Genomic DNA, 13,262 nt, shown 5'->3' with positions numbered 1-13,262 from the left:
GGCTTTCGAGGCAAATAACTCTAAAGTGGAAGCTAGTGAACCGACTAAGAGGAGAGGAGATAAACCTCTCAAGGTTCAAAAGGCAAGGGAGGCTCCACCAAAAGCCAAGCTGTGGTCGCCAAGGCCCGGCCATGACCAAAGTGGCTCAACCCACCAAGGTTGAGAGTAAAGAAGAAAATGACCAAAACATGGTCCAAGAAGTTGGGGATGTGCCCCATAAAATAGTAAGCGAGCCTAGGGCGGAAGAAGACCAAGTTATGGTGTGAAATTAATATGGTAGAAGAAGAGGCCGAGCACACGGCGAGGAAGAAGCTAAGGAGCCATTGGAAAATCTCGAAGGTTAGTGGCGAAGGCGAAGAGATATATGGGGAAGATGAGGAGTATCACGGACGACGAATACTTAGAGATCTGTCGGAGGAAGCTATAGAACACTTAGAAAGAGCGGAATGAAGAGATGGCCAAGTTTGAGAATGAGTTAAAAGTGGGCAAGGTCAAAGTAAAGTTTGGAGACTTTGTGAGGTAAATGCCATGGTTATTACACTCCCATTATTTTTCGAAGCTCGGCCGGATCAACCTAATTTTATGGACGGAGATGTGTTTGATGAGGTTGAGTCCATGGTCCAAATGGAAGGGCCAAAGAAATTGGGATGGCCCAAGAAACTCCAAAGGAAGGGAATGCCCAACCTTGCATCATGGTGCCCGAAAAGGAGGAGAAAGTGCCCAAGAAGGTGTGCTATGACATGCCCACCAAGAAAATGTCCTCCCACCTTAAGCCCTTGTATGTGGAGCTCATTTCGATGGAGTTCCGGTGAGTAAAGTCCTTGTGGATATGGGGGCTACGGTCAACATCCTACCAGCCTCAATCATGAGGAAATTAAAGAAAGGTCAAATGAGTTAATCCGTGAGACAACAGTCAGGTGGGTTCGTGGGAGACACCACGACTTCAAAGGATTCTCCCACTCCAAGTTAGAGTGGGGCAAAAAGTTAGAATGACTGCCTTCTTTGTGGTGGAGACAACGGCCCATTTCAATGCTTTGTTGGGCCGAGATTGGATCCATGGAAGCATGTGCGTGCCCTCTTCACTTCATCAATTTTTACAATTTTGTACGAGGATGGAGCGTAGAGATTATTCAGGCGATGTCGACCCTTCATAGCCTCCGCCAATGCGGTAGAGGCAAAGTTTTATGAAGATGACATTGGGCCCCTTTATTTTACGAGGGTCAGATAAGAGCGGCCGACCTACGAGTCTCGGCCCAAAGTTGATAGACTTGGGGCACATAATGCCCAAGCGGATGGGGCGTCCCACTACAGCTGATTTTCTCCCTCAATGAGTGATACAAACATCGAGGAAGAGAAGAAGGCGCGGTGGAAGACACTTTGAGGCGGCTATATGGTTTTGGGCGAAAGAGCGGCCGAGCATGGGTCCGCCAACTTGGTGGAATTTCTTCATGAAGGCCGGAGGATGATGCACTTGAGCTCGAAGAAGTAGAATTGGCACCAGCGAGATGGATGATTGAAGGCGGAAGTCAAGACCCTTTGTTAGAAATCAACAGGGATGGAAGACAACCATCGTCCGATCTACATAAGTGGTCTAATGGAGCGAACTTGGGCCAAAATGGAAGAGCTTTTGAGAGAGTTCAGGATTGCCGGCAGGATTACGAGATGCGGATTAGTCGTGACTTAGTCGAGCATCAACTTACCAATGGTGGAAGATTTCAAGCCCTTCAGCGGCCTTGCGGATGTCGGCAGTAAATTACAGGTTAAGGAAGAAATTGTAAGGCTTGTAAAAGCCAAATTTATTAGGCCAGCTAGATACGTAGAATGGCTTTCAAATATTGTACCTGTAAAGAAAAAAACGGGAGCAATAAGAATATGTGTTGATTTTCGCAATCTTAATCTTGCAACTCCCAAAGATGAATATCCCATGCCCATGGCCGACCTCTTAGTCGATGGGGCGGCCAAGCATGAAATTTTATCATTCATGGATGGGCACTCCGGCTATAACCAAATTTTTATAGCCGAGGAGGATGTCCACAAGACAGCCTTCAGGTGCCGGATCCATTGGAACTTTTGAGTATGTGGTGATGCCCTTCGGCCTGAAAAATGCCGGGGCCACATATCAGCGGGCAATGAACGCTATTTTCCATGACATGATCGGTCGAAATTTAGAAGTTTACATCGACGATGTTGTTATAAAATCGGAGTCTAGACTAGGCCACTTGGATGACCTCCGGTCGGCCTTTGAAAGAATGCGGCGGCATCAATTGAAAATGAACCCAAAAAAGTGTGCTTTTGGGGTATCCGCTGGAAATTTCTTAGGATTCTTGGTGCAACAAAGGGGGATTGAGATTGATAAAAATAAGGCGAAGGCTATCATTGATGCGCCCCCTCCAAAAAACAAGAAAGGAGTGCAAAGTTTATTAGGCCAAATTAACTTCCTTCGAAGGTTTATAGCCAACTCTGCAGGGAAAGTTGAGCCTTTCTCATCTTTGCTAAAACTCAAAGATGAAGAGAAATTTCGGTGGGAAGAGATTCACCAAAGGGCATTTGACGCCATTAAAGAATATTTGGCCAAGCCTCCGGTGCTCATTCCACCAAAGCGTGGCCGACCCTTGAAACTATATATTTCGACGCGGAAAACTCCATCGGAAGTTTACTAGCCCAAGACAATGATGAGAAGAAAGAGCAAGCGGTATACTACAGCCGAATTCTAACGGCCACCCAGAGAAAATATTCTCCGGTGGAGAAACTTTGCTTGGCCCTGTATTTTACTGCGACCAAGTTAAGGCATTACATGTTGCCCTCCGTGGTGCATATAATCGCCAAGACTGATTTGATAAAATATATGCTCACTCGCCCAATCATTAGAGGGCGAATAGGAAAATGGACAATGGCATTGGCGGAATTCACTTTCCGATATGTGCCCCAGCAGGCCGTTAAGGGGCAAGCTTTGGCCGATTTCTTGGCGGCCCACCCTTGTGTTGAAATGGAGGAGATGGATTTCCTCGAGGTGGGCACATTGAGTTTATTTCCATGGCGCCTTTATTTTGACGGGTCTCGAACATTTAACATGGGCGGGGCAGAGTCATCATTAGAGCGCCCAAAGGATTCGAACTCGTTATTCTTTTCAATTGGACTTTGATTGTACCAACAATCAGGCCGAATACGAGGCCCTGATCATAGGGTTGGAAATTTTGAAAGAGCTTGGGGTAAAAAGTGTGGCGGTCATGGGAGACTCAATGTTGGTCTTAAAACAATTGTCTGGCGACTACAAGGTGACTAGCCAAGCTTTGCTTGGATATCATGCGTTGGCCAGCCAATTGATGGAAGATTTCGATGATGTGAGACTCGCCCACTTACCGAGAGAATATAACACTCAGGCCAACGCCATGGCCCAATTAGCATCCGGAGTGGAGATCTCCGAAGGGCTCTCTGAGGAGCTTTTTAAAGTTGAGAAGAGGTCTCTCCCCTCCGTCTTTGAAAGAGGGGTTCCAGTAGAAGTTATGGTGTTAACCATAGCACCGGAGGATTGGAGGCACGACATCGTGCAGTATTTGAAAAATCCAAATGGGTCATATAGCCAACAAATTCGGCGGAGGGCCCAATATTATGTGATAAGGGATGAAGTATTGTTCCGCATAGGTTCCGATGACTTGCTCATGAAATGTTTGGGCAAAAAGGAACAACTCGTAGCAATGACCAAGGTCCACGAGGGGATATGCGGTGCTCATCAAGCTGGGATCAAGATGAGGTGGCTTTTAAGAAGGCACGGTTATTATTGGCCGACTATCCTCAAAGATTGCATTGAATATGCCAAGGGTTGCAAAGGCGTCAAAGGCATGGGCCGATCCAACATGTCGGCGGACCAATGAATCCCATTGTCAAGGCTTGGCCTTTCAAAGGTTGGACAATGGATGTGATTGGCCAAATATACCCAAAGTCATCTAAGGGCCATAAGTATATATTAGTGGCCACCGATTTTTTCACAAAGTGGGTGGAGGCTGTCCCACTCAAGCAAGTTACTCAAGTTGAGGTGATAGAATTCATTGAGAAGAATATCATCCATCGATTTAGCTTGCCAGAGTCCATCATGGTTGTGAGAGGCAGCGTTCATGGCGAGGCTGTTCAAGCCACGAGAAATTGGGGAATTAGGATGGTTCAATCCACCCCATACAATCCCCAATCAAATGGCCAAGCGGAGGCTAGTAATAAGGTGATAAAAGGAATTTTGGAAAAAATGATTGAGAAAAATCCCAAGGAATGGCACTCTCTCCTTTCCAACTCTCTATGGGCGTATAGAACCTCGAAAAGGTCCGCCACGCAAACAACGCCATTCGCCCTCACCTATGGCCATGATGCCGTCTTGCCACTTGAGATTTCGGTTAAGTCCTTAAGAGTGGTTCGCCATCCCGAATGGAGTGAGGAAGAATACGGGCAACCCATGGCACAAGAGTTAGATGACCTTGACGAGGTCAGATTGGGCGCTTTAGATAGATTGAAGGCCCAAAAAGAGGCCGTGGCTCGAGCATACGATAAAAAGACCAAGGCCAAGAGTTTTGGGGTCGGAGACTTAGTATGGAAGACCATTCTTCCGGTGGGATCAAAGGATCCAAAATTTGGCAAGTGGTCTCCAACTTGGGAAGGCCCATTTCTCGTCCACCAAGTGTTAGGAAAGGGGGCGTACAAGTTAAGTGACCAAAATGGTCGGGTCCATGATGCGCCGATCAATGGTCGATTTTTGGAAAAATATTACCCAACGGTTTGGGAAATGGCGGAGAGATAACCTGCCACGAAGAAATATATCACAATAAAATAATGATCTTTATTGGAAGAATGGGCATCATAAAAGAATTTCTTCCAAAAGATATCACATATATATATAGGTGGGCAAAAGTCTACAACAAAATGGGGCCAAGTAATGGCCTAGATATCCACCAAAGGTTCAAGAAATAATAACTAAGCTAGTTCTACCACATATGGTGACCAAAGAAAAGGAAACTAGCTAAGTACAAAATGGGTCAACCAATGGCCAAGTATGAACCTAAGCATCGGGGAAAAGGGTGCGGAGGGCAGCCCTAAAGCTCTCCATCGCGGTATCTCCGGCGGACAAGGTAGACTGAATCATCAACTTCCTCTCTCGATATGCTCCCGCCGCCGCTGCATCCTGTAGAAGTTGAGCCTCGAGAGGCCTATTGCTCCGGAAAATCTCGGAGACTTTGGCAACAATGCCAGCCTTCCTTTCTTGAAGCTGCCTCACCTGCTCATCAATATCCGCAGCCTCCTGTTGCATTTGGCGGGCGATCTCGATCTCCCTCCTCATGGTGGCACTACATGAGGTAATCCGCTGCTCCAAGTCTTGGCCTATCCTTTGCTCCTCTAGAAAAGGGCGGCGGTGAGGGCAAATCTCTCCACGACCAAAAATATGAGTAATCATAGCAGTAGCGTGGATCGGGAAAAAGCCAGAACTCGCCAAAGTCTAAATGGCGGCCTTGATCTTGCTTCTCTCATCTTTGTCCTCCAAGGACATGAGGTCTCCATCTCTGTATGACCGAAGTATGGCCTCAGCCCCTGAATCTGGTAGGGCCTCGGTCGATGTGGAAGAAGTGGCAAGGCAAGCAAGAAATAAAAATCTCAAATTTCAGAAATTGAAAAGTTTTGGGTTTCAATTTGCTTACCTCTACACCAATTCCGAAGCTAAACAAATCGGGGGGCAATGTTTGGGGGTGGTGGAAACCCACCTAATCCGGGCACGGGATATTGGATTGTACGAGGAGAATCGGTCAGGTGAGCGAGCTCTCTAAAATCATGGTAGGGTTTTGTTCGAAAAGGGCTGAAAGCGGGGTTGCGGCCAAGGTTTTCATTTGGGCATGACCAGAAAAAGTTGGGCATACAAGATCGGCCTCACGGCTCGAATGGAGTTGGAAATAAGCGGCGGGTGTGATGAATATGCGGCGGGTGTGATGAATAGGCGGTGAGGCACGATTTGGTGTGTGGGAGAAAAAATTGCGTGAGCTAGTGCATATGGATTGTTTGTTAGGCACGGCGAGATTGGAGGAGTTAATGTGGTGGCGGTGGAAGATCGTGGCGGGCAGGGTGGAAGATCGTGGCAGGCGGTGGAAGTTAAATGGCCAGGCGAAGGTGGAAGGTAAATGGCAGGGCGAATTGGAAGGCTATGGCGGGCAGAATGGAAGATCGTAGCGGGCAGGTGGAAGTTCGTGGCAGGCGGGTGGAAAGGTCGTGGCGGGCAGAATGGAAGACCTGCGGCGGGCAGAATGGAAGGCTGATCGAGGCGAGAATGGAAGGCTGCGGCGGGTGTGATGAATATGCGGCGGGTGTGATGAATATGCGGCGGATGAATCGGCTGCCAACTTATTGACCTAATATATATATATATTAATATTGTATATCACAATGGATGGCTTCACTTTATGAGCCCATCCGCATGGGCCAGGCATTTCAACCAAGCTGTCTTGATTCATTCTCCCATATATGCATATATTGGTATATATATATATATAATTATTTGTATACATATACAAATATATGTAAACTAAGGAAACTGTTGGGCACGGCCAGTTTTCAAAATTGAAACCTTTCCCATCCTATTCTAGATTTTGGAGGATAATGTGCATGACGGAGGGCCTCACAAGGAAAGAAATCAAGGGAGTTTTTATAGTAACTCCGAGTGTTCCAAAACAAGGAAGAATCAAGCCTGTCAGAATATCAGCGCAATCTCACGGATTTAGGAGGGCTTGAAAGGAAAGATTTTAAAGAAGAGTTGACATTTGGCCATTCAATGGCTAGCCCATGGGCTGACGAGTGCCCTATATAAACCTTGCTCCATGGAGACATCAAAGACACAACATCAGACAAACAAACCTATCTTTCGTCTCGCACTTTTCTTTTCCTAGACTTAGGATTTTATTTTTCAAGCACCTAGTGTAGTGAGTTCTTCGTTTTGCTAGTGTAAGTTTATATTTTCCTTGTCATTTAAATTCTTGTTTCAGTTTATATTTCTTGTCGTTTCAATTCAAGTTTATTTCAATTCCTTTACATTTAATTGTTATTGCACTTCGATTAAATTTAACTTCAAGTTTATTTCCTTTTCGTTCTTATCGTTCTTATCGCTTTTATTTTATTCTTACTTTATCTGTCACTTTGATTTATTTTATTGCATTTCAATTCTTGTCTTTACGTTTATACGCATATTTAGTTTAATTGCATTATTTTTACATAAACCATAAAAATCACAAAAACATCCGTACGAAACCTAACCATTCTCGAGCCCGAGAAAGTGAAAGAATCTAGGCCAAGAAGAGGTTCCTTGCAGTCGATCAATCGTTTGCTCGAAGTTAGAAGCGCAACACATCCATCTATTCTCATTCCATTCAAGCCCAATTTCGGGGCTTGGTGGTACGCCCCGCATCCAAAGAAGAAGGACCAAAAGTTCCTTCCGTCGGCCGCCCCGGCCGAAAAGAGGGTAACAAAGACCAATCTATGAAAATTAGTAATTGTTGGTCGTCATTGAAAAATAATGATCAATGTTCCGTCCTATAAGAAGAAAAGCTCCATCAAAGAATTCCCAACTTAGGAGAAAAAGGAAAAGGGTAGGATATGCTGAGGTTGTGAACTTCCTCCCACATGGGAAATTAGACATTTCCGAACTTCAATAATTTTGGTCATTGGATGTGGTAGATCAAATGTACCCACCTCCAATAAATTTGTGCCAAATCCATAACCAACACACGTTTTCCGTCAAGTTCGCTACTTGTCTGGATGTAAATAAATCTAAAAACTCATCAACCCCCTCGCCTTTCATTTTGGTTCAACACGTTTGGTTGTCCATAGCAAATTTGTGGGTTTTTCAATATAGGCATGAGCATTGCATTTTAACGTTGAACATTATGTCTTTCTAAACAGACATACAAGTATTAAGACACTAAATTGGCAAATCAAATGCAAGGTGCTCTATCATTCTCTGTTTTCCGGTCTGATTCCCTTATCAGTTTAGGCATAGATATGTAATAACTTTGCTTGAGATTTAAACAAAGTATGTACAAAAATTGAAGAATGGTAAAGGAAAATATACATATTGTCTCGGTCACTAGGGAAGATGAATGACAGCATCAAAGCTGAAATCTTCACCTGGTTCAAAAGCAACTTCAAGATCTTCAAAGCTTTGCTCCACTCTCAAGTCCTTTCTAACTTTTAAATCTTCCTGCACCAATTAAAAAATAAAAACAATACAACCTCAGGGCTTATCAAGATCCATTTTATTGGAGGAAAAACAAACACATGCAGATCACGTACATGCCTTGAGAATAAAAGAATGAGATGAACAAATTTCCCAGGAGCATTTTGAGATGCTTACGAAGAATACTTTCATACATTTATAAATAAGAAAACGTCAACCTTTTCATACAAAGGTACCTTCTTTCAACTAAGGTAACTAACTACTCAAAAACTATGATGCCCATCAAACAAAGGAAATTGGGATCGTCACTGAAATATGGTGCGCAAAATTTCAATCCGATAAATTACTTATAAAGTGAGGTTTTAGTAAGTAAAACAAGTAATGGATCATATAAAAATTTATAAACAAAGTGTCAAAACTATAGTTTCGCAGTTATTTTGAAAGAACACACTTTGTGGTACAACTATAACCGGATTCAACTCTATGCATACTAAATATGATGTCATGCACTGGTCAAATTGCAAAGACGTTTGGAGTTTCTATTAGGCTGATAGCAATAGATCTTTGATACAAAGAACAGGACAAATTTAGTAAACATTAATCATTTTAAAAAAGTATGCTTATTCATAGTTAACCTAACAACAATATGCGAGCATGAAGCATGTACAAGGGAAAAAAAAAAAATCAGAATACCAAACAACTACCTTCTCTACATATTCAGCTATCGCAGAATTGATCACTTTCTTGATTACTTGCTTATAAACTTTAGAAGGTCCAAGGACTTCTAGCAAAATGTCTCTAGGTATCTGATAGACAGAAAATAAGGCAAATTAAAAAAAATGTATCTGCGTTCACAATTAATAAGATACAGAATTTATTGTGTGCCAGTGTACTCTCTCTCTCTCTCTCTCTCTCTCTGAAGGGAGCCGAAGGGAGCCACTAGCTTTTTGTGTAGGTGTGTAATCAAAAAAAAAAAACCAAGTTGCTGATGCATATGAAATGGTCACATCCGCAGAGGGGAGACAACAGTCAGAGTTACATTTGCAGGGTTAATAACTTATAAACAAAGAAAAGCATGTCTGGGACAAGGTTAAAAACAAGTTCTTTTGGCTGACCAATTGCCCTTGATAGCATAAGGAACTAATCTGTGCATGTGTTTGCACATATGATATGTGGTAAATCCACCCAGCGTGCTGAAGTTTTGCAGCTAAAGCCCTGAGAACATGGCTCAAGATAAGAAAACGAGATTGTATATGATATGAAGATGTATATATACAATTTACGGAAGTAAGATATAAATTGCAGGCGGGTGTTCCTCCCCAGAAAAATCTCAAAGCCCTTTGAGCTAGGAGGTGCAAGCAATCATGTGGCAGAAAAAACTTTAGTTACGCTTGAAGTTCCATTTAGATATTAATCATATCCAACTCAGCATATCAACTGCATAACCATGCTTCGAGTTAAAAACTTACATTCGGTGTTTTCCCTGGTAATTGAGATTTGATTTGTCAGCGACATATAGCCAGGGGAAGAAAAGAAGAAAAAGAAGTTAGGAATGTGTAGAAGAAACAACATACACAAGAGGTAATTCAGTCTAGAAGTCAAATTAATTAGCTGTACTAAAGCAAAGCAAAAAGGAAGAACCTAGCAACTTTATTGTTGCTCTTCTTTTGTCTTGTCATATCTTGTTTCTGAGTTCAGTGTTTCTACAGAAGTTCTATTATATAAATTGATATCAAATTCAATAGAAAATCATGTCTTTAGTAATTCATTGCAAGAAGCTTCATTACAAAGTGCTTCCTAATTTCAAAGTTACAACACAACAAAACATTTGTTCTCAATCTGATATCGTAATTTCCATACATACCTTTTAATATATGTGCTAAATTTTCTTCTTACTGCTAATAGAAGGATTACATAAATGATCCCAGAAAATCAACTTTATCATTTAGGGTGGCAACTGGAGTAAGAAATTAATAGAATGGTTGAGGACTGGAAGAGGTCAGCAGGGTATTATAATTTTAATCCATAGAAGATGTTTATGAAATTTTTTATTTGGTAACTATTATACCAGTTACATCCCTACCCTCACAAGATTGAACTACCGTCACATGTTTGTTAACAGTCAGAATGGAAATGTACAGCAGCGAGAGCAAAGATCCAACATCCTCATCGACTATGGAAATTTGTTACAACAGAGCACGCACTCAATATATGCAGAGTCAAACTCTGAACTGGAGGCAAATACAGATCTCTTTAGGTTATGCAGAGATATTATTATTATCCATACTACCAAACCATAGCATAGATCAGTCTAAAATATGATGAAAGCCACTCAATTGACTATGATGTCATCTGAAGAATGAAGATGACCCAAAAGTAATCTATTTGAACATAATAGACTTTTAAAATCTTACCTCCTTTCACTCTTCGAAATCCAGGTATTGGTTGGGCTGCAGTAACCATTTTGTCAAAAACTTCGTCAAAAATTGCTCGAGTTTTAGCACCAGATACCTCTACGTTTAACTGATGGAAAAAAATGTGAATTTATGTGGTCAAAATTTATAACAGTATAAAACAATTGTGACCATCTACCATAGAATTTTGTTTATCATCAAACAAGAAGAGAGAGCAAAGGTCATCATGATCACTGTTTACGCCATTAAATATCTTTGCATTATCATACTTTTCACTTCGACGGTCCACTGCAGAATGTAAATTTTTTTCAAAGGGCAGTGCAGAATGTCATGTTCTTACTAACCTTCCAGAAAATATTAAATATAAAAGCTTCCCAAAAGATTTTTTTTTTTTTTTAAACATACCTTTAGTTCACCGGCAACACTGGTACCTGAAGTAGTAACTGTAATAGGAACATCTTCAAACTGAGAAGACGATACTCCAATGTCTTCTGTGCCTATGTTTAATAAAACCAAGAGTTTACAAAGTACTTAGCAATTGAATAAGAAAGTACTAGCACAGGTTTGTTTAGAAGTTAGAACTTGACAGAAAATACTTAACAACTGCACCTGATAACACAGCACAAATTGCAGGAATATACTTATTACTTTCCCTGTAAAATGAAATGGAAATTCAAAAAATCAAATATGGAATCAAGATCAATCAAAGTTCACTCATTTATAAAACACTGTTACTCTTAGTCTGCCCCTAGAACTTAATCAAGCAAAAGAGATAGAAAGTACCTAGAAAAGCAAAAAAAACAGAGCACAATGATTATAACAGCATATTATGTTAAACAAAAATCCTAAGATACTATACTATATGTAAGAGGCCCCTTCTTGTGCCCTTTTCATATTAATATTAAAGAATATGGGTAAATAGTAATTAGCCATTAGTTTTAAATTACCCACCTTCGCTCTCCACTCATCTGCAAATTGAAATAACTACCTTCTCACTTCACACATGCATAGCATGTGACTTTATATTACTAAAGATGGATAGATTAGGGTGAAACAAAGCAGCTAGAGCTGAAAGATTAGTTTAGTCAATAGTAATCATACCAAAAGTAGGTTAACTGTTAACAATCAGAAGAATGCAAGGGTATATTGCAATTTAACTCTCCATTATTGAACAAGAATCTCGAAAGAAAAAGATGGTCCATTGATATTAAACCGAGTCTACTCAAGTGAAATAAAACAAAATGAGTCTATTACATTTTACATTTTTGTTGAAAATATATAAATAAACTAGACAGGGATCTCCAATTGTTCTAACATTGCACTACAACATTGGTGAATACATGCAAACTGTGATGAGCATTCAGATTTGCACGCAAAACTAAAGGGGTAAATAGTGAATATATTGATTACCTTCTGCTAAGTGCTAGAGCAGAATACATGATTTGATGGGAGGATTTTGTTCTCCTGCAAGTAAGGCTGGGAATAGATGCACTGATCCTCCGATTGTTTCTAATTATCTGTACAAAACTTAGGTCAGTGGAAGGCTACATTTGTTTTGTTGGATAACATTTTCAGGGTAAAGTGACTTATAATTCTCCGGGTGTTCATTCCAAAATGTATATACTTACTCTCAGTTCCAGCAATCAAATGGGTTATTGTAGTAAACTATGAAACCACTAATAAAAATCAGAAGAGAAATGGTACAAGACATGAAGAAAGACCCAAGAAATAGGTTTGGTAAAGCTAAAATTTGCTGTAGAGCAGAGCAAAAACCTTTTTTCTTTTCCTTTTAACATCACTGAAAGAAACAACAATACACATTATTACACAAATACTTGGCTTTTGGGTTCAATAGGATCTGAACAGGATTAAACCCAAGAACAGAGTTCTAAGGAAATCCAAACAACATACTATTAACACATCCAGCACACAAAAGCACACAGACAATTTCATAGTTCATGGGAACCAGAGTTACAAAAACAAAAAACAAAAAGCCCACCAGCCAATAGTTGGGTACTGATGATATCTGAATTTTTCTTGTGCAATATTGAATTGACAATGTCATATATAATTGATATGTAGAACAAGAAAGGAAAAGAAAAAGAAAAAAGAGGACGGGTTAGGGTTAGGTTACCTTAGGATTTAAACCCGAGAAGAGGGAACAATTAACGGCTATTTCCATTATCTTCTTCGGTTCGAGATAGACGCCCAGCAGCCAAAGCACGAAACGAGAAAAGGACCCCGAGTCTCTGCAGTGCGGGAGCCGATATGCTGTCTCCAAGTTTACTGTCCGTGTGTGTTCCCTATCTAACTGTTTGCCACTTGTCCACCCACTTAACTCCCACAATAACACTGTTAACTCCCAATAAAATAAAAAATTAATAAAAATTAACCATAAAACAAAACAACATCAGCCTTCAAACTTCGGGATTATGAGCACTTCTACTCATTTGTCATGGTAATGGGTAAGGGTAAGGCAAGTGAATAATGGCAGTAAAAGGCTTGTTGTGTTTTCATCCATTGTCATAGCAAAAGGAAAATACTATTCACTTTAACTTTTTTTTTTTTTAAGTATATATATATATATTTTTAACTTAAACGATTAATTTGGAGAAGATTTTCGAATAAAATTTTCGGTTGCCACGTGTTATTTA

The 13,262-nt window shown here is 40.9% G+C and overlaps 2 protein-coding genes across 2 annotated transcripts; one reads left to right on the top strand and one right to left on the bottom strand.

Moving 5' to 3' along the window:
* Window positions 1-454: 454 nt before the first annotated feature.
* LOC148920549 (uncharacterized) lies at window positions 455-4,783 on the top strand. Its single transcript, XM_089044665.1, is given in 5 exon segments — window positions 455-519; window positions 632-808; window positions 2,563-3,108; window positions 3,110-3,828; window positions 3,831-4,783. Coding segments are annotated over 5 exon segments (2,460 nt in total).
* Window positions 4,784-7,944: 3,161 nt separating this feature from the next.
* Window positions 7,945-12,902, bottom strand: LOC103322386 (uncharacterized). The gene is made up of 8 exons (XM_008224298.3): window positions 12,743-12,902; window positions 12,019-12,125; window positions 11,218-11,261; window positions 11,014-11,105; window positions 10,609-10,717; window positions 9,664-9,677; window positions 8,899-9,000; window positions 7,945-8,218 (listed from the first exon to the last, which is right to left on the bottom strand). Exons 1-8 carry the CDS (start codon window positions 12,788-12,790, stop codon window positions 8,105-8,107), a joined length of 630 nt encoding a protein of 209 aa, XP_008222520.2. The 5' UTR covers window positions 12,791-12,902; the 3' UTR covers window positions 7,945-8,104.
* Window positions 12,903-13,262: the final 360 nt, after the last annotated feature.

The sequence above is a fragment of the Prunus mume genome, linkage group LG2, assembly GCF_029339155.1.
Source record: "Prunus mume cultivar Tortuosa linkage group LG2, ASM2933915v1, whole genome shotgun sequence".
In the NCBI taxonomy this organism is placed as follows: domain Eukaryota; kingdom Viridiplantae; phylum Streptophyta; class Magnoliopsida; order Rosales; family Rosaceae; genus Prunus; species Prunus mume.
The sequence above is the reverse complement of the archived record's forward strand: the minus strand, read 5'-3'. Positions and strand labels throughout refer to the sequence as shown.

Coding starts and splice junctions, on each gene's coding strand:
- LOC103322386 (XM_008224298.3), bottom strand. CDS start 12,790: ATGGAAATAGCCGTTAATTGTTCCCTCTTCTCGGGTTTAAATCCTAAG. Junction 11,106..11,217: donor AATTTGTGCTGTGTTATCAG/GTGCAGTTGTTA, acceptor TATTAAACATAG/GCACAGAAGACATTGGAGTA. Junction 8,219..8,898: donor TAGCTGAATATGTAGAGAAG/GTAGTTGTTTGG, acceptor TAATTGGTGCAG/GAAGATTTAAAAGTTAGAAA.